At 38.0% G+C, this 18,479-nt stretch overlaps 1 protein-coding gene across 1 annotated transcript in view; it reads right to left on the bottom strand.

Annotated features, from left to right (window-relative positions):
- The window catches only part of LOC107091694 (delta-type opioid receptor-like), a 52,704-nt gene extending 40,200 nt beyond the window's left edge, over positions 1–12,504 (bottom strand). The window contains exon 1 of the mRNA XM_015385776.1: positions 11,969–12,504. Within this exon, the coding sequence (XP_015241262.1) occupies positions 11,969–12,222 (254 nt within the window). The 5' untranslated portion in view covers positions 12,223–12,504. The remainder of the gene's footprint in view (positions 1–11,968) is intronic.
- Positions 12,505–18,479: the final 5,975 nt, after the last annotated feature.

Genomic DNA, 18,479 nt, shown 5'->3' with positions numbered 1-18,479 from the left:
GATTTTTGTGGACAACAACTATGCCTCGCTTAACATACGTCACGCACTCCGTTGCTCTTATTGGTTGTAGGTCTATCCAATTGAGTACAGAGGCATTTTTTTTCTTGGTTCGTTCAAAACACGCCCCATAATCACAGCTCTATGGAGCAATATCAGACTCATATTCTGACTAGAATTGAGTCGGACTACGTCAGGCTATAATTGCGCTGGATCTGAAAAAGTATTCAAGCTTAAGTTATGAAGCCAGCCTGCTTCTGAACAACTAAACAACTCACTGGTAAAATGGGTTGTAACAAGGATTTTTCTATTGTTGGTAACAAACATGAAGAGAAAAAGTGGCTTCAGTGGATCCTATGTTTTAAATGCTCTAAATATTAAGCTCTGAAAAGGATTGTTTTATGCACAGCTCTACTGGCATTGTTCTGTAGTCCGTTTTAGTACCGTAATAGAACTTTAACTTGTTTACAGCAAATTTGAAACTCTTAAAGGGTTAATAATGTAAGCCATTTTGCTTTGTTCAGGCTTGCCTATAGGGTTCCAATAAATACATGAAAGCTCCATAATCAAAACTTTGGGCTGCAAGGTGAAACAGTTTGCAGCGCTGTTGCCTTGCAGGAAAAGTTTGATTCCTGGCCCAGGGTCTTCTGCATGGATTTTGCATGTTCTCCTTGTGCATGTATGGTTATCTCCAGGTAAACCGGCTTCCTCTCACACTCCAAAATTATGACTGTTAGGTTAATTGGTGTGTATGGCTGTTTGTCTCTGTCTTGCCCTGCGATTGACTGGTGAACTGTCCAGGGTGTACCCCTCCCTCGACTATAGACTGCTGGAGATTGGCACCAGCCCCACCATGACCCTGACGGAAGAAGCGAGACAAAAACTGATGGAGGGATCATAACTTTCAACCAATCTGATGGTTGAATAACCTACATTTTGGTTAATCAAATAGCTTAATTTCAATAAATATATGTGTCGCTATGTGTAAATGTTTATTTATTCAAGAATTTAGGGACAAAGAGGGATTTTAAATTGAAAAGCCTCTTTATTTTGTAGATATACGGTTTTCAAAAAATGCAAATACTGTAATTGTGATCAATTCATTGCAGACCCTTAAAATAACTTGATTAGAATTATTTAATCATGTCTCAATAGCATTTAAAACATTATAAAATTATTTGTTATTTAGTGTAATACACAATTACTCAAATTTGATATTGGAGAGATTAAACAGTTAACTGCTTTTCTTTTTTAAACTGTAGCCACTTTTGTGAGCTACTTAAGGAACATGTTCCAAAGGTGCTTTAATTAGATTCAGATTATTCATTCTTTGTCAAACCATACTTAAAACACACTTATAAAGACAAGGTGGAAATAAAGTTAGGATTTTACAAAAACATACATTTCAATGGAAAAGCCTAATAGCTTAATTAAGTGCCTGAGGTATGTAGAAGAAGAAATAGTGCTATATAGTATTGCACTATTAATAGTATAGATTTATTTTTTTTAAGCAAAAAAGCAGACAAACCACAACCCTGAAACATAAACTATTTGGGAAAAGAAGCATTAACAGAATCACAGTGTGTCTGCCAGTAGCAATACGGAGGCAAGAGTCCAAAAATAATGTCTTATTAAACTGATTCTTTCAGGTATTAGAAACCTGCATATCTAATAAAAAAATCATCTTGATCTTATATCACACACACACACACACACACACACACACACACCCACACCCGCAAAAAAAACAACATGTATTATAACATCACTAGTTTCTCTCTCTCTAAATTAAAGAGATCCAGCTGTTAAGAAACATGGAAAAATTATATGCCTTCAAAATAACAATGATAATTTTAAAAATCACACTTCCAAGTAAGTAGTAAGAACAAACGTAAGAAAATGTTGTGTTTGAATATAAGTGTCATGGTTTTTTGTGGGAATTTCAGGAACATATTATACAACAGGAAATCTGTGAAAGCTATAATGCTGTATTAATTAATGCTGTATTAATCATTAATGTTTCAGTTCTATTGATTCTTTTATGGGAAAAAAAAAGCCACAATCACCCCTAGGGTCTTACCATTTAGAGCCTGATTTTCTATTACAAATTTATTGATAACATTATTAGGAAGGAAACATTAATAAATTCAATGTAGATTTGGGTAGTGTACCTTAGAACAGTGTTGTTTTTTTAGAATGTGCAGCTTCTGGGTTTTCTGCAGTCATCAACACTTTACATGCAGGATGTCTTAAATAATATAATTATAATTTTGGTACATTTGTATGAGATATTATTAATATACTTACCTTTGTGCTGAAAACTTTATTTTTAGAGAAGTTTCTTCTATCCAGCTCCGCCTCAACTAGTGTTCCAAACTCAAAGATATTATAAAGAAACTATTTAAAACTGTCAGACTTCTGTAAATTTTTAACGACTGCAGATTTACTGTTTTAATCATAGTGTGGTATCCCAGCCCTGAGTGATTCAGAATTTTAGAAATACAGAGCTGTGCAAACGTTCCACATTTTAACTCGCCATATGTACATTGTTTTCTCAACACTCTTATGTATAGCTTTTTTCTTTTTATTAGAATGTCACATTCTGCTAATGTAAGGTAATTTGATTTTTCTGTAAGACTCTTAACTAGGTTTGGTTGTATAATATGGAATAAAGATGTCCTGTTTAAAGGTTATTGGGGATAAAATCAAATAATTTAATGAAGAATAGAACAACAAATTGTAACTTTTGCCCACTAGGGGCACTAGACCTGTAACTGCATGTATTTTGCTTCTACTAACCATCGAAAATAATAACAAAGATATTTGACTGTATACTAGGAGCAAAGTGTTAACTTACCAGTCAAATAATACATTTGAGAAAAAAAAAATGGTTTTACGTCCGGCTTCTTCTTTCCGCTTTCTCTTTTTAGCATCCTCAGAAGGTTAAACTTTCCTCCTCTCATAGTCATGACCAGTAGTCAAGCAAATGGAAAAATAGGAGAGCAAAAGCCACAGCTCCATGACTATAAAAGAGCCTGTGGCCGTAAAGCGATACGTTCTTCCAGGTTACATGACCTGGTCAATGACCTGGCCATCTTCTCCCAACTTACATAGGCAGTATTTCAAGAGCGAAGCTCCGCTCGTGGTGTTGATAATGTCAAGCGCTGTATATTGGCCTGAGGAATCATTTAAAGTAACTCATATGCGTCAACTCTTGAGGTAACAAAGTCCATAATGTGCCTTTAAAGAACAGAAAAGAATATTTGAGCGAGAAGCACAACAACAGTAAAATATGTGAAATTAATACAGTAGGGATGTGCTGGGCAACATTACAACCAAGAAACTTAAAACTAAACTAAAGATCAAGATGAAAGAGAAGTTGTTTGTACGTTTTTGAAGATACTAAGTGTCTTTATAATTTGCATTCAAGGACTATTTTTTCTAAACAAAAGATAAAAACAAGACTTTATCAGGTAAAGCCTTTAAGTTTCAAGTGATGTTATTCTACATGACATTAACGTAACATTTATATTCAAGGGAGTATTAGGGCAAGCCTAAAGATTTTTAAAATTGTTTTTCATTTTGAGAATTAAGTCATAACATTACGAGAATAAAGTCATAACATTAAGAAAATAAAGTCATAACATTACGAGAATTAAGTCATGACATTACGAGAATAAAGTCATAACATTACGAGAATAAAGTCATGACATTACGAGAATAAAGTAATATTACGAGAATTAAGTCATCATACCACAACCCGTTTCAGAAAGAAAGCTTCAAGCTCCGACTAGCATATGAGGGCCGACCAACAATCAGCAACTTGAGTCCACTTTGACATCCTGCCCAATATGATGCCTGTGTGCTAAAACATTTCCTTATTTGTGAAACCAGAACCAAAGTATAACTCACATAATGAACAACATTCCTCATTTTAGGGAAGACTGCGCTTCTTGTAAGAGTTGTCATAAAATACAACTTTATTCTCATAATTTTAGGACTTTAATCTTATTGTGACTTTAGTCCTGTAATATAACGACTTTATTCTCGTCATTTTACGACTTTAATCTCATAATTGTATGACTTAATTCTGGTAGTGTTACAACTTTATTCTCGTAATTTAACAACTTTATTCTCGTAATGTCATGACTTTATTCTCATATTGGTATTACTTTCTTGAAATAGGAAAAAACAATCTCTAGCCTGGCCCTAATACTCCGTCGTATGTATATAATATTGAGTACATTCAGAATCTGATGGGAATCTGCAGGACAAAGAATGTATTAAGTCAAAAGAGTTAAAATTCTACAGTAGAACGGTGTCTACTGGTGCCTCGTTTTTATCTCTCTTTATACAATTCATTTAGGGATTTGTTATTTTTGGCCTTCATTGCAAAACCCTATAAAATGCTCATGATCTTGCAAAGCAATCAAAAATTATAAGTGGTCCCAGTCTGGCTACTTCTTTTTAGAGTTTACATAACAGTGCAAGTGTAAGAAATCCAAGAACTAAAGGAAAAAACAGCAAACACATAACAAAGGACTTAAAATAGAGGCAGTATCCTTTAGTTAATGGTCTAATTTATCCTAGATTTATCAGACTTGGCTTCTTTTTCAAAGATTTAATAAAGAAATGGTAGCAAATTAAGCCTTTGTGAAAGGCTGCTGGAAAGAAAGTGCTTCCAAATCAAATTAAAAGTTTGGTCTTCGCCTGTTGTATATCTCCAGATATAACATCTTTGCACTGCCTCACTATCCAGATCACAAGGCAATTTAAGGCTCTGTTCAATCTGTCTAAGGTGCTAAATTGACACCCCCCTTAGTCACCTTGCAAATCATCTACACAAAAATCTTTAAGATGATACTAACTAACTTCACATACAATATATGTTCATAGATCATGTCTCGGAGGCAAAAGATGATTCTTCAGCTGCTTCAAAATGTCTGTAGATATTTGAAGAGCTCCTTCCTTGTCTTAAAGTTTAATTTTTATTCACGGTTTATTGGCTTCAGTTAGTTTTTTTCCCCAAAATGTTTTCAGGTGCTCTGCACTCAAAGAGCTGTTTCTTTAGGTGCTACAGAGATGACATTTATGTCTGCATAATTTTGATGTGTTGATGGGTTTTGCTGTTTTTCTGGTTTGAGTGAGCTTCCTGGTACAGAGAGGATCTTTGCTGGTGGGTGGGCTGACCCGTGCTGCTGCACACCTGAGAACATTTCTCAATCAAGATAACTAGCGTGTATATAAGGAAGCATCTTCCCTCCTTGCCAGATGTTGTGTGCAGCAGCTCTCAGTCTTCATCGCCTACCCGCCTTCTCTCCAGAACGCTCACACACATTCTCCTAGACCTTTGGGATACAGTCTGCAAAGCCTGCTGAATAAAACTCCACAGATCCATGCTGCTTCCCCTTCATCTGTAAAATAATCAAATCAATCAGTAATCAGCTGTCATCAAACAACTCCTCCCTGATCAGTCTGTTTTCTCCACTCAGACCAACCAGAAACTTCAACTGAGTTAATAAAGTTCTTCGCTTACAGAATTTTTTTTTGTAAGTAAAACATTAAAATTTACTGGTTCTAAGTGTGATTCTCCATGTGTGTCAAAAAAACTACATACCAACATGACAAGCATTGGGTAATCTAAAGAAAAATACATGACTGAAACTGAAATTCCACGTTTCATAAGGTTTTGCTGCCTTTAAAACCAAATAATCATAAATAAGGAATAATTTGAGAACCTTGTAGGTATCTTACAAAAAGAATCAACAAACCCACACACTTGTTAAGCTGGATGTCGCATAAACTATCAAAACGTTAAAATATATCCAGAGCCGTATATGCTTATTAGATTCAGATACTCCCCAGATATTGAAAGACACTAACCACAGCCTCCTATGCTCCTGTTGCTGGATGGGCCATACAGGAAGGGGATTTGGGGAAGTGGTGGAAAAAGCTCGCTCTCCGTCTGGCTTCAAAACACACCTCCCAGTGTTTCCATGGCAACGGGAAGCAATGTGCTCCGTCGGTGGCTGAAGAGTATTCCTTATAGTGCGCTGACTCCTTCTGCTCAACAAGAATTGATTTTTCCAACTGGGCCTTCAGCCCTCTGGTCATCTTTATTTATACAGTAAAGTTTGCAGATGTTTCTGGAGTTTTACAGAGGGACAACAGGAAGCCGCAAATACATACAAAAAATAAATAAATAAGGTGAGCATATGGATGGCATGTTTTGTGGCTTCCAGACTGCAAAAGCAAACCAGAAGAAGAGAAGAATTTGGCTAAACTCTGGTCAAAGACATCCATAAAAAGGGGATGGAGAGCTCGATACTACATGTCATTATCTAAATGGCAGCTCACTTTCAACCCGCCAAGAGGGGAAAAAAGACAAAAGGAAACTGAAGCAGAGAACAAGACACTGATATGTTTGCATCCCTAATGGATTGTGGTTCATCTTTTACCATCCTTGTAATTCCCTCAAAGCCTCATTAACTCAGTATGTTGGAAAAGAGCAAGATAAATGAGTAGATCCAGATTTTTCCTAGATTGTTCATTGTTTTAGTTTTAAAGAAGGATTATTGAATACCTAAACAATGCCACTTTATTGCAGACATTTTTGTTTTTGAGTTTTCAAGAAATGGCAGCAAAAATACACATTTAAAGCAACACAGGCACAACTCAGAGCAGGATTATGCTTCCATCTCAAGTGTGATCTAATGATCCCTAATATGAGTTCATTTACACCAGCAATGGTGCAGATTAATTGTTAATAACCATTGTTTTGGAATAAATCATTTAGCGCGTATATAGCAAATTACACCACTCATGTGTCATGTTGTTTTGTAGTTTTTTGACCCACATGCAGAATCACACAGAGAACCAGTGAATTTTAATGTTTTATTAACAAAAGCAACAAGAATCTGGAAGAAGGGGAACTGCAGGAAGTCAGTTGTAACTTTCTGGTTGATCTGAGGGGTGAAAGCAGACAGATCAGGAAGGAGTTGGTTGATAACGACTGATGACTGATTTGCTTACTTTAGGGATGAAGGGGAGTCAGCATGGATCTTTAGGGTTTGATGCAGCAGGCTTTGCAGGCTGTACCCCAGAGGTTCAGTAGAATGTCAGCAAGATCCGAGTGTTGGCACTTGCAAGAGACATCATGCTGGAGAGTGGGTAGCCAGGTGATGAAGACTCAGTACCTCAGCACACAGGGAAGACCTTTTCCATGAAGATCAGAGATAAACTAAGGTTCACAGGTTGTCTGGAACAATAACAGATTCCACATTAAAGAGATCCACTAGTAACAAATTTCACCAAGAAAGATATTCCTGGTTTAGGTATTTGGCAAACAGAGATGATCCTTCACCTCCTTATATAAATATTTATTGTCTTGATTGAGAAAGGTCCTCAGGTGTGCAGCAACATTGGTCGATCTAGCCACAATTAAAGATGCTCTCTGTGATGGGAAGCCCACTCACACCAGAAAAACAGCAAAACCCCAGAGACCCTAACATATCTTATGATGTTAACATTACTTGTGAAACTTAGCGGAAGTTGCATCAAAAGGATTTAACCTGTGCTTAAATTGTCTGAGTTTTCAAGAAGAAAAATGCATTTTCAGAGCATTACACAAGAACAATTGACATCAGCCAAGGGCTTCTTTAATCTGTGTGCTTGAGATAAAAGGCTTCAAATACCACAACTGTTGACTGTATTTGATTGAATTTTAAAACATACTTAGTAAAAAGAAATAAAGAAAATAGAAAAGGGATCATTGCCTTGCATAAACAAAGAAAATTAGGTACAGTCAAAGACAGAAAAGGGAAAAAATGTTCCTTGAGCTCAGCTGTATGCAAAGTTTGCAAGTTTATAATAATAGAACAAGGGCTACAGTATGCTATATAGTAGTTAAAAGAGGGGGGTGCTACCAGGTTCTATTGCAGACGTGGTCAAAAACATTCTTTCACTAGCAGCAAGACTTGATGGCTGTGGCCTCTCAGGTTTGAGTATAAATTAGGGAATGATTAAATACTGAAGGTTTCCATACCTAAACTCAAAGACGTCACCACTTACATCAAAAAAAATGTCATATAATTAGTGAGAAGGCTAGGGATTGGGCATCAATGGACCTTTAGACAGGACAATATGCCTAATGCAAGAACTGTTCATACGCACAAATTTGTTCTTAAATCATGATTAAGAAGAGAATGTCACTTTCTCCTATTTCTAATCTTCTCTCAGGGGTGAACATGTTACAAGTGCTCCAGACGTGACATAGGAGTCTTGCTCAATCACTCAACTGATGCCTGAACCTAGTTTTTCACCAAATTACTACATTTGTTTTACTTAGAAGCGATAATCCATTTTTCATTAATATATATTAGCCAACTCTGCCATTATAAATTACATTTTTATTTGCTGATAACTGTCATGATCTGGTCTGTTTGCTCTCCCTTAATTAGTCATTCCTTTCACCTGTCGTTTTTCCCTCCCTGCCTCAATTATAATTTATTCCTCTCACCTGTTTCCTCTGGTTTAAATTCCCTTCAGCCTGAGCATTCAGTGCCAGATCATTACTTGTCTTTCTGTTAGCCTATCTGTTAGTTTTATTCCTTGGTTCGTGTCCTGGATCCTGGCGGCCAGTGGAAAGAGAGTTTTAGTGTTTGTCTCGTCTCCTGATCGTCCACTGTTCCTCCCCTGCGGAGTCCTCTGGGTTTTTGGCTCTATATGTGGGGAGGTTCAGTTTTTTATCTCAGTAAGCCTGGCTCCAGGGAGGAGACCAGTTTAAAGCCCTGCATCTAGTTCTGGTTCCACGTCCTGTCTCGGCTACCCTCTTCCACTGAGCCTGCTCATCTGCACCTGATCCTGTCTGCTCCTGTGCGTGACCACCTGGTCATGCTTCTGGTCCCAGTCAGACTCTGAACCCTCCTGGGAGCTTGTGGATGCCTGGAAGTCTGGATCATGCCACCTGTTCTGTTCCTGTCTGTTCTGGATCCCTGACCAGGATCGGCTTCCAGCATGTCCTCTGGAACTGCAGCACTTGGGGACATTCATGGACTGAACTGCTAAACCAGAGTGTCTGAGATAGGCGGTGCCCCGCTGCCCATCCTGCAGTGTCCGCAAGCCACAGCTCCGCTTTTGTTTTGTTTGTTTATTTAATAAACGTTTTGAACTTTCCTACTGACTGTCTCTCCTTGAATACTGGGTCCCTCTGTCCGCGTTTCATGACAACCATTGGTCACTAAACCTGCAGCTGCGGGTATGTTCTACTCTGGTTAAATTTGTTGTCATTTTGTCAAAGTAAGACTTTCATTCATTTTACTCCATGGCAGCTACTTGACTTTGTTATTACACTAAATGTGAAATATTTTGGTTTGGGTCTGTCTGATTTTGTCAAGTTGGAGTTTTTCCATCAATATTTTATATATGTTTATGCATTGTGAGAGAGATGGAGAGTATGATGAAGGGATGGCAGACGTGGTCTAGAGATGTATGGTACACGTGTCTGTGTATAAAAAGGAGATTTAGCAGAACATTGTCGTGATGGTTGATAGTAATCATGCAGATTTAGATTTCTTGGGAATGCACACTTATGCACAGGTGGACTGTATTAAGTTTACAAAGATAATTTAAAGTTAAGAGCATTTGGTGAATTTGACGCGTCGCATTCGTAAAAGCCCACTTTAGGACAAAAAGTATAAGAAGTTCACAATAAGAATAAGATAATGTTGCATGTGGCCCAATGATTTCAAGTTGAAGATCCTACAAGGCCTGGTTAAAGAGGACATCCAATAAGATGATAGGGTTCAATCTAGTTGTCTAACAAAAATGTATTGAAATTTAAAAAAGCAGCAACATAACCTCAAATTTCAATACAGGGGAGGCAAGTTTATTTGTATAGCACAATTCAGTACATGGATAATTCAATGTGCTTTAAATTAATTAGATAATACAATAGAAGAAATATAGAAGCAGTATAAAAGCAAAGACATTTGCAAAACAAATAACCAAAATATTAAATTATTTTTAGGGGCACTGCTTATCACGTGGTTTTAGATTTTCCAAGAACGCTGAAGGAAACTGTTGTCTGCATTAAGTTTGCAAAATGTCAGAAGAACAAAATGTTATTCCTATAGAACTAAAGATGTATGACTTAGACATAGACAGATTTATTTTGAGATTTTGTATACACAAGTGTAAACAAAAAGAAATTTCGTTTAGAACAGCTCTCTAGACAACTTCATTTTTTAAAGTGCAGCCTTGATAAGGTAAGGCAGTGATAAAAAAACAACAACATTGTGATATTAAGTCACTGTATCTAGTTATGGAATGTGCCTCATTCATGTTTGCTTGGCAGCAGTGATGTCAGATGGATCTGGATAGGATCTTGGCATCCAAATGGGATTTTTACCCTGGTGGAAGAGGATCTGATGCTGGAGCATTAGGGGCGTGTTTGCTGGGCTTCACCCCATCAGTTATTGTTGAGCTGCTACTACTGCATTCATGTCATTCATTCTGCCACTTAACCCCTTCATGTCATGAAGGGGTTGAATAATGTTGAGACTACAGCAGTCATTAAAAGTGCCATTAAAACTAAATGCAGTATAAGTGTGGAGCTATTAAGTTGCTCTGGTTTGATTTGTTTACCAAACAGCTGTTAGTTTGTATTTTTCTGTGAAATAACCTTATCTGCAGTGAACGTTAAAGGATTCTGGCAGCTGCTGTAATTCAGGAAACATTTAAAGCGGCTTCACAACTGGGATAGGGTTAAATGGAGCAATTCTTGATGCAATTAAGCAGTTGTGTAACATCAGCCAGTGAAAGATAGGCAAATAACCACATAACTCTCTTACACGTCTGCACTTTACAGCTAGATGGAATTAAGCTCTTGTTTGACAACCTCCTTACAGCAAACCTTCTGCCAGACCACTCCAAGAGATCAATGATGTGAGCATGGAGTAATCACTTCACACTCACATGAGAGCAGAAAGCCATGACCCCTTCCTCTGAGTTTTTCTCACATGATCCTTGCAAACTCCTGTATCACCATGATCAACTTTCAATAAATCCATCCATGAACACTGCTTCTCCATGTCCATTTGCCATTCTACACATTTCTCTCACCAATCTAACCCTTTATTTTTGTCCAAAAGCTCCATCAGGCGCAGCTTTCTAACACAAATTTCAGATTTCCATATTTAATTAGACCGTTTGGATCATGCAACTCATGCTACAGAGAAAAATATATATATATCAGAACACTGAATGTTTTTGACACCTCTAGCACATACGAGAAGTTCACACTGACATTATATGGAAAGCTGAGGATTGTTTTGCAAAAGTTCAAGATGTAAATTAGTGGCTGACTGAGTTTAAAAAAAATCAGACTAGATTAACGTGAGGAAACGGTAAGTATTATGCAGCTGCTATAAGAAGCTGGAATTTTCCCTATCTTGTGCGTAAAATTGTGAATTGTGAAGCTGAGCAGAGAAAAACATCTGTGTGTGTTATTTCAAAGCATTTTCCAAATATTTGTGGATTTTCCCTATGATTCGCACACAGAAAACACTGAAACCAACGACACGGAGGATTTAGACAGCCACAATGGTGCATCATTTTTTTTTATTCAGCGCAAACTTCAGCTTAGTTGCGCTAAGGAGCAGCGTTACGCATCAAGCAATTATATTTAATTGTTTCAAAACAGTAAAATTAAGTGTATATTGTTTCTTCTTTCTTGGTTAGGGTTGTAGCCATTCGCGCGCTTGAATGCCAATGTGAGGAGAAGTAAGACGCATTTTACGCACGAGCCGCAGCCTACCTGGAACCTGCGCGTTTATTAAACACACGCACACACGACTGCTCAGCGTTTAATGTCCTGTAGCAACAGGTAATAAGAGTTTTAAAGCACCCGCAAATGTTAAAATATCGACCAAAAGACAAAGAAGGCAAATCTTTGACTCTTTAATGCGCTTACCTTACAATGATGTACATAACCAGCACGTTACCAACCAGCCCCACCATGCAAACTATGGAGTAAAGAGCGGTGATTATGATCGCAATGATCACCGGGTTGGCGTCTTCCTCCAGGCTGCTGGTCAGTCCAATGTTTTCGTCGCATCGCGTCTCAGAAAAGCTGCCGTTGTCAGTGAAGTTCCGACAGAAGCTGATGTTGTGGCTGACTGCAGGGAGCTGGCTCCGGAGTTCTGAGCCGTTGACTGGGCCCTCCATGGTCCTCGCCCGCTTTAACACCCCAAATGGTTTCTTCAGGGTGCCCGTTGGAGGCTGCGACGCCCTGCTGGGTGCTTGTTTGTGCCGGTTGGTGCGCTTCTAAAGCTGGACCAGTCTAAGCTTCACCGCGCCGTGCTGGAGAATGTGCTGTGGGTGTGTTGTAGTGAGTTTACTAACGATCCTTTCGTGGCACCTTAATCCCGCGTGGGGGCAGATGGAAACGTAAAAATGAATTAATTTTCGTTCTTCCTTTTCCTTCCAAATGCTTATTATCCCTCCCTCTATCCTCCTGCTCCCCTTTTAGCTCATTTATCAGTACTTCTTTATTACTTCATCCTCTCTTCCCGTACATCATTTTTTTTTCCTTTCCACTCGCATTTACTTGCATCCTCTATGGAAGACCAATCCTGCCATAAAAAAAAAAAAATTGCCTTCATAAATAAACAAATAAATCATGAATATCAATTAATGGGGAAATAATGGATGTATATTTAAATTAGTGAGCTATGAAATGCAAGAAACAGATAACAACTAGAGATATATTTAAAAATAGTAAATCATTTTTGACATAATTATATATCTTTTATTTTAACTGTTTTATTTCATCTGTATTTTGAATGCTGCATTTTTTACCTATTTATTTCAAGTTAATTTGTTGCTGTTTTATTTTAAAAACCCATTTTACTCTTTATTTATTGTTTGACTTTCCAAATATATTTAAACGGGTTTTTCCACTCTTTATATTATTTTCTAATTATTTGCTTTATTATTATTTTAAAAACTGATATGTTTTCTAATCCCAGTATTTTTTCATAAGCCGTTTATTTCCGCCTTTCCTTTTTCTGCCACTTCTTTTTCTTCCTCCTGTATTTTCACCTCTTCCATACACAGCTAGCTGTTAATAGAAAAACTAAGGGGCAGGCTTTGGAAAAGCATCGCCGCTGCAGCTATTGGCAGACGTCAGTAACTGCTGGTGGCATATGAACATTCTCTATAAGTTATGGTTTGAGATGCTGCACAGACTAATTATATGGGGCTTTCCTTTATAAGTGTGCCAGTGTTTTCTTATTTTATTTTTTTTATATATTTTTGATAACTTTTCATTATTTTTCCCAAGTCAAATGTGGGAATCATTTTAATTTGTGTGGCACAGAGACAGAAATGAAAACAAATCTGCATAGATCTGCCGACCCTGTAGAGTCAGAGCCTCTCTATATGCTGTCAGTGTGACGATGAAAAAAATTGGATTGGAGTTTAAAAAGTCGTATGCTACCAGTACATTTAGGCCTTTAGTTTGAAGGAGCACGGAGGTGCGTTAGTTTTCGGGTGTCTTCAAAATAAAAGCATGGGTTGCAGATGGGCCATTTTCCACATCTAATCACATCAAACATTCTAGAAACCTTGATGTTCCATTAAAATCATAAAATCAAACTAAAATAATGGAAAAATAACATAAAGGGTAAAAAAAAATGTTTTAAATGTATTTTGGGAGTCAAACAATAAGAAGACAATAAAAAGGTTTAAATAAACTAAAAAACAAATACATTCATTGGAAATAAATAACAACAGAGAAAAATACAGCATTTCAGTAAAAGAATATTATGGCAGGATTGATCCTCCATACTCTTCCTCTCTTTCCCCCCTTATATTCATTTGCATCCATCCTGTTGTTGTCCTGATTTCCTTTATGAATATCAATTAATGAAAATGTAAACAAAAAGTTATTTGATTTGATAAATTCAGGTTATAAAGCAAAACTCTTCACATAGATTCTTTACAAACAGACTGTGGTATTCATCTTCATTTCATTTTAGTACATTTGAATGGTCCACAGCTAATTAATACCCAAAATTCAAACACAGGTTTAGAGAGGCGGTCATAAAAGGATACCAATTTGATACATCCTGCAAAAATGGACCACTTTAACAGAGTTTACCTTAATCTTTATCCACTGTCATTGCAATGATCTAAAATTTCAAACACTATTATGTTCAATCACAGGCTATGCTATGGATACGCCACGATTGCACCTGTTAAAATTCCCTTAATTATTTATCCTTAAATTTTTCTAGCTGCCAATACTGTGCCATCCCACCCTTTGTTTTAAGACATAAATAAGACTGGTTGATGACTTATAGAATGCTAAAATCAAATTTAAAGATGTTGATGTGATCATATAGGACTGAAAATTAGTTATTTTAATGACTTGATATTGAAAAGGCTGATTTAGAATTGACTTAAACTCAGCATGTTTGGATTAAAAAAAATTATTATAAAAAATCATTATAAGGCACTCCACTAAAATTAAAAAGTATGTCAGCAGTGTTATTTGGCCTTTTGACATGTATAAATGAACATGATTGCTCTTTCTGCCGTTCTTGAGGTTTCCCTATTCCTGAAAAGATAATGTAAACACCAATAATATGATAAGCAAGAAATCTTAGATATTACGAAATTGTAGTTTCACGACTTTTCTATCAGTACTATATTGTGCATTTTAACACTGTTCTCTGACTTTTTTTCATTGTCTGACATCTGAAAAATTTCAAATGAAAAGAAACAGCGATCAAACATGAAGTTAAATAAGCTTTATTTTCAGTTCTAATCTATCACATTAACCTGCGAGTGGGAAATTGAAGGGTAAATGGTCTGTGAGAGCTCTCTTAACTGTTTTATCTTCAGTGTTGGATGCATGCTTTGTGCAGGGTTAGGCATGGTTTAGAAGATCCTCTTTTCCAAGTAAAAAGAAAAAAATCCAAAGAAACTACAAGACAGACTGCTGCCTCATTTGTATTTATTGCACTCTTGCTCTGTGACATCCTGAAGTTGTCTCTCCACATTGCATCTGTAAATTCTAAAGCACCAACCTCTCCCACCAGCTTTCAGTTCAGCAAGCATGAAATGCAATAGCAGACTGGAGCAGACACAGATTTCTTTAATATCTTGGCTGTAGTGCATATGACCTCACTAGATCTGATACAGCGGTTAATCGATTTCTCTGGTTATCAAATTTCTACTGAGGGTGTAAACATGTTCAAAGAGAACAAAAACCTAAAGTGCTGAATGCATCTGGGTTAGAGCAATCATTCATGAATCCATTTTCTGTCTAGCATTATCCCTGCTGGGGTTGCGATGGGTGCTGGTGCCTATCTCCAGCTGTCTACAGGCGAGAGGCGGGGTACACCTTAGACACTTCGCCAGTCCATCGCAGGGCAGTTAGAGCAATCAATAAAATAAAAATACTTTTAAGTATACTTTTTAGATCTTTAAACTACATATTTTTTAACAGTTTTTTTTTTTTTTGGAGAAAACAACAAAAACGTTTCCTCTTTTTGGCACTAAGCCTCTGAGTTTCAGATTAGAAAGTCACTGTAACCTACCGGATAATTGTAAAAATAAAGCATCTAATGCAGAAAGTTCCAAGGTTCACATGAACCACAGTGACATTTTTAAGTTTGCAATCCATGTTAGATGACATTAACTTTTATTTCTGGCCTACCTCAGCCTATCAGTTAGCTCTCCTAACAATATCTGTTTATTCAGACCAAAGGCACATTGAAAGTTATCTGCTGGTTCTAAGAATGCTTTTAACCTTTTAACTGAATCCCACTTTTAAAAATATAGAGCATTCTTCTTGCAAAAGTCAGTCGGTCAAGCAGATCTCTATCCAGTTTTAAAAGATTCTGTCCATCCAATAAACTGTAGACAAATTAAATGAAGGACTTTGGAATGACGACACTTGGGCATTTAAAGCGCTCCGTATCATTTTACTCCAGTGTTTATGGTTTCTGTATCACACAAACATTTTTGGCATGTTAAATCGTACGGCTTTTACAAAGGCAACAGTATCAGACTATGAGAAGGAACGATATTTCCTGATGTATCAACAGACTCTCTCTTTTTTTTTTATCAGTTTTTACCCTGCAAGCTTCTTTTTTTGTCATAATTGAAGGTGACTCTGGACGAGAGCAACTACAGAGGCAGGAGAAGGTTTAAGAGGTTTTATTGAAAAAAAAACAAGATAGTGGACATGAACTGGAAGCAGTTTGGTCTGGTCAGGTTCTTCTGGGCTTCTGCAGAGAAGATGAGGCTGGTGAATGACAGGAAACTGTGCTGGAGGATTTTGGTGGGGCTGACACTCACAGTAGAGAGGCTGTGGTCCGGTCTTGGGGGGGAAGTGTCCCTGGTGGTCCATGTGCTGACCAGTTCTCTCTCCCTGGTTGGAGGTTCCAGGGTAGACAGGCAGGTGATCGCAGGTGGGAGGGCTGAACGGTGGTTAACCCGAGATCCTTCTCGGGTTCCTGGTTGTTTCTCAGGCGGAGGGTCCAAGGTCTACTGTTCACGGCTGGGTCCAGGGGTCAGAAACAAGGGTTCTGCAGAAAAAGGATCAGAACTGGATTTAGACTAGGGTTTTACTTTCACTAGGACTAGGCTAGGGTTTGGTCTGTTACCAACGCTGTGGCTTTAACGAACTGACGCCCTCCTGATCACCTCAGATGTAGTGCATCTGCCCGTCCATCCCTGCAGAGGAGAGAGAGAGAAAACCTGGCCTGCACCGGATAGAACCCGGAGTGTGACATTTCCATCACCTTTACATAGGCAGGCCGATCTCAAACATCTATAAACAAGGGTGTTGGTGGCAGCAGTACAGCTGATATTTCTCTCCAGTATGGTGTCATAGCCAAACAGGTACTATGAGAATAAGCAGGGAGAGCATAACGTTAGAGATTGAACCAACTGATTTTGCAGAGTGTGAGAATAGAGATAGAATCAAACAGAATGATGAAATAGGCATCCCTATGTCCTCCAGAGTCTAAGCCTATAGCAGCATAACTATAAAGATAGGTCAGGATAACCTACGCCACTTTAACCGTAAGCTTTATCGAAAAGGAAAGTTTTAACAGTAGAAGTCCCAGAGAATAGGGCTCGGGATCCACGTTGCATTGTGGGACGTCGCGGTCATATTGACGGCTACGGAAACGTAAACATAGCTCTGATACAACGTTGTTGTTGAAAGAAGAGACAGAAGTGGAGAGAAAAGAGATGTTAAAATCCCGAAAAGGATCTGGAATTTGCCGGGACACATTAAATAGAGAAGCCAGGGACCGGTATGGTGACAAAAGCAGCATTATTAATCATTTGGATCCATATGAAGTTCCAAACAATGAGTGGAGCACCGATGAGTGAGCGCCTATACTTCAAAACAGTTCAGAAGCTACAAGTCCTTGGAGTCTCATGTGCAGTTCATGAATGGATGGGTTCAGGAGCTGCAGATCATAAAGCCAGCAAACAGTGGGAACACAGTAATCCGTACGAAGGTAAGCTGTGATCAGACGGGCTCTGGAACCTGCTAGTTTAGCAACTGCTAACCACTAGTGCTAACAACCACTCACGCATGTAATGTACTTTTAACTAGCTGCTATGTGTTTCAAAGATGTAGTTAGTAACGTTAACTGCCAACCCTCCGGGTTTCTCACGTATTTGAGCCTTTTCCCGCTGCCGTTTTTATTATTTTCCCGTAAAAGATCCCAACTTTGAAGGAAAGAAACACTGTAGGCTGTAAAATAAAACCGTGCATCTTTAACTTACCAGAATGAAAATGCAGTGAACACACTCTCAATGACATTGGAATACTGTGGAAAGTTATGTTCGGTCGTCTTACAGCCGCGATCCAAGCTAGCCGACGACTCTTTATCTCTGACGCTTGGTCTCCATGGTTACGCGTCCATTCAGGAAAGCGGTGGAAAGTTAACCCATTTTCTATGTTTCCATGGCGATCATGCGTTGAGCTGTTACAGCCCACAATACAGCAACGGTTTACCATGGTTGAAATCAAGTTAAGGTGAAATTAATCAAATTAAAACACGGCTGAGAGGGAGTACAGTACCCGGTAGTCATAGGCAGTAGTCTGAGCCGCGGTAAAAGGCGCATTCAACATGGCGGCGACGCGAAGTGCCTACGTCACAACGACCAAGCCCTATTTCAGTTTTCCTGCAAGCCCCCCTCCCCTCTTCAAGTTTGTGTATTCGCTCTACCTTGCTAACTGTCCCTATTGTAATGCAAATAACCTGTGATATGACCAGCCCTTCTACATGAGACTGGATAAAAGCTGAAGCAAACTGGCATCAGAACAAGAGCATGCTTCAAAGACTTTTCATTACCTGTCCTTGCAACATCAGACCTTTTTGCAGGAATATCTTGATAAGTCATATCTACATCTTTTATTTAGGCAAACCTTTTAAACAACCAGATATCAT

This window comes from Cyprinodon variegatus, unplaced genomic scaffold, assembly GCF_000732505.1.
Source record: "Cyprinodon variegatus isolate N-32 unplaced genomic scaffold, C_variegatus-1.0 Scaffold348, whole genome shotgun sequence".
In the NCBI taxonomy this organism is placed as follows: Eukaryota; Metazoa; Chordata; class Actinopteri; order Cyprinodontiformes; family Cyprinodontidae; genus Cyprinodon; species Cyprinodon variegatus.
The sequence above is the reverse complement of the archived record's forward strand: the minus strand, read 5'-3'. Positions and strand labels throughout refer to the sequence as shown.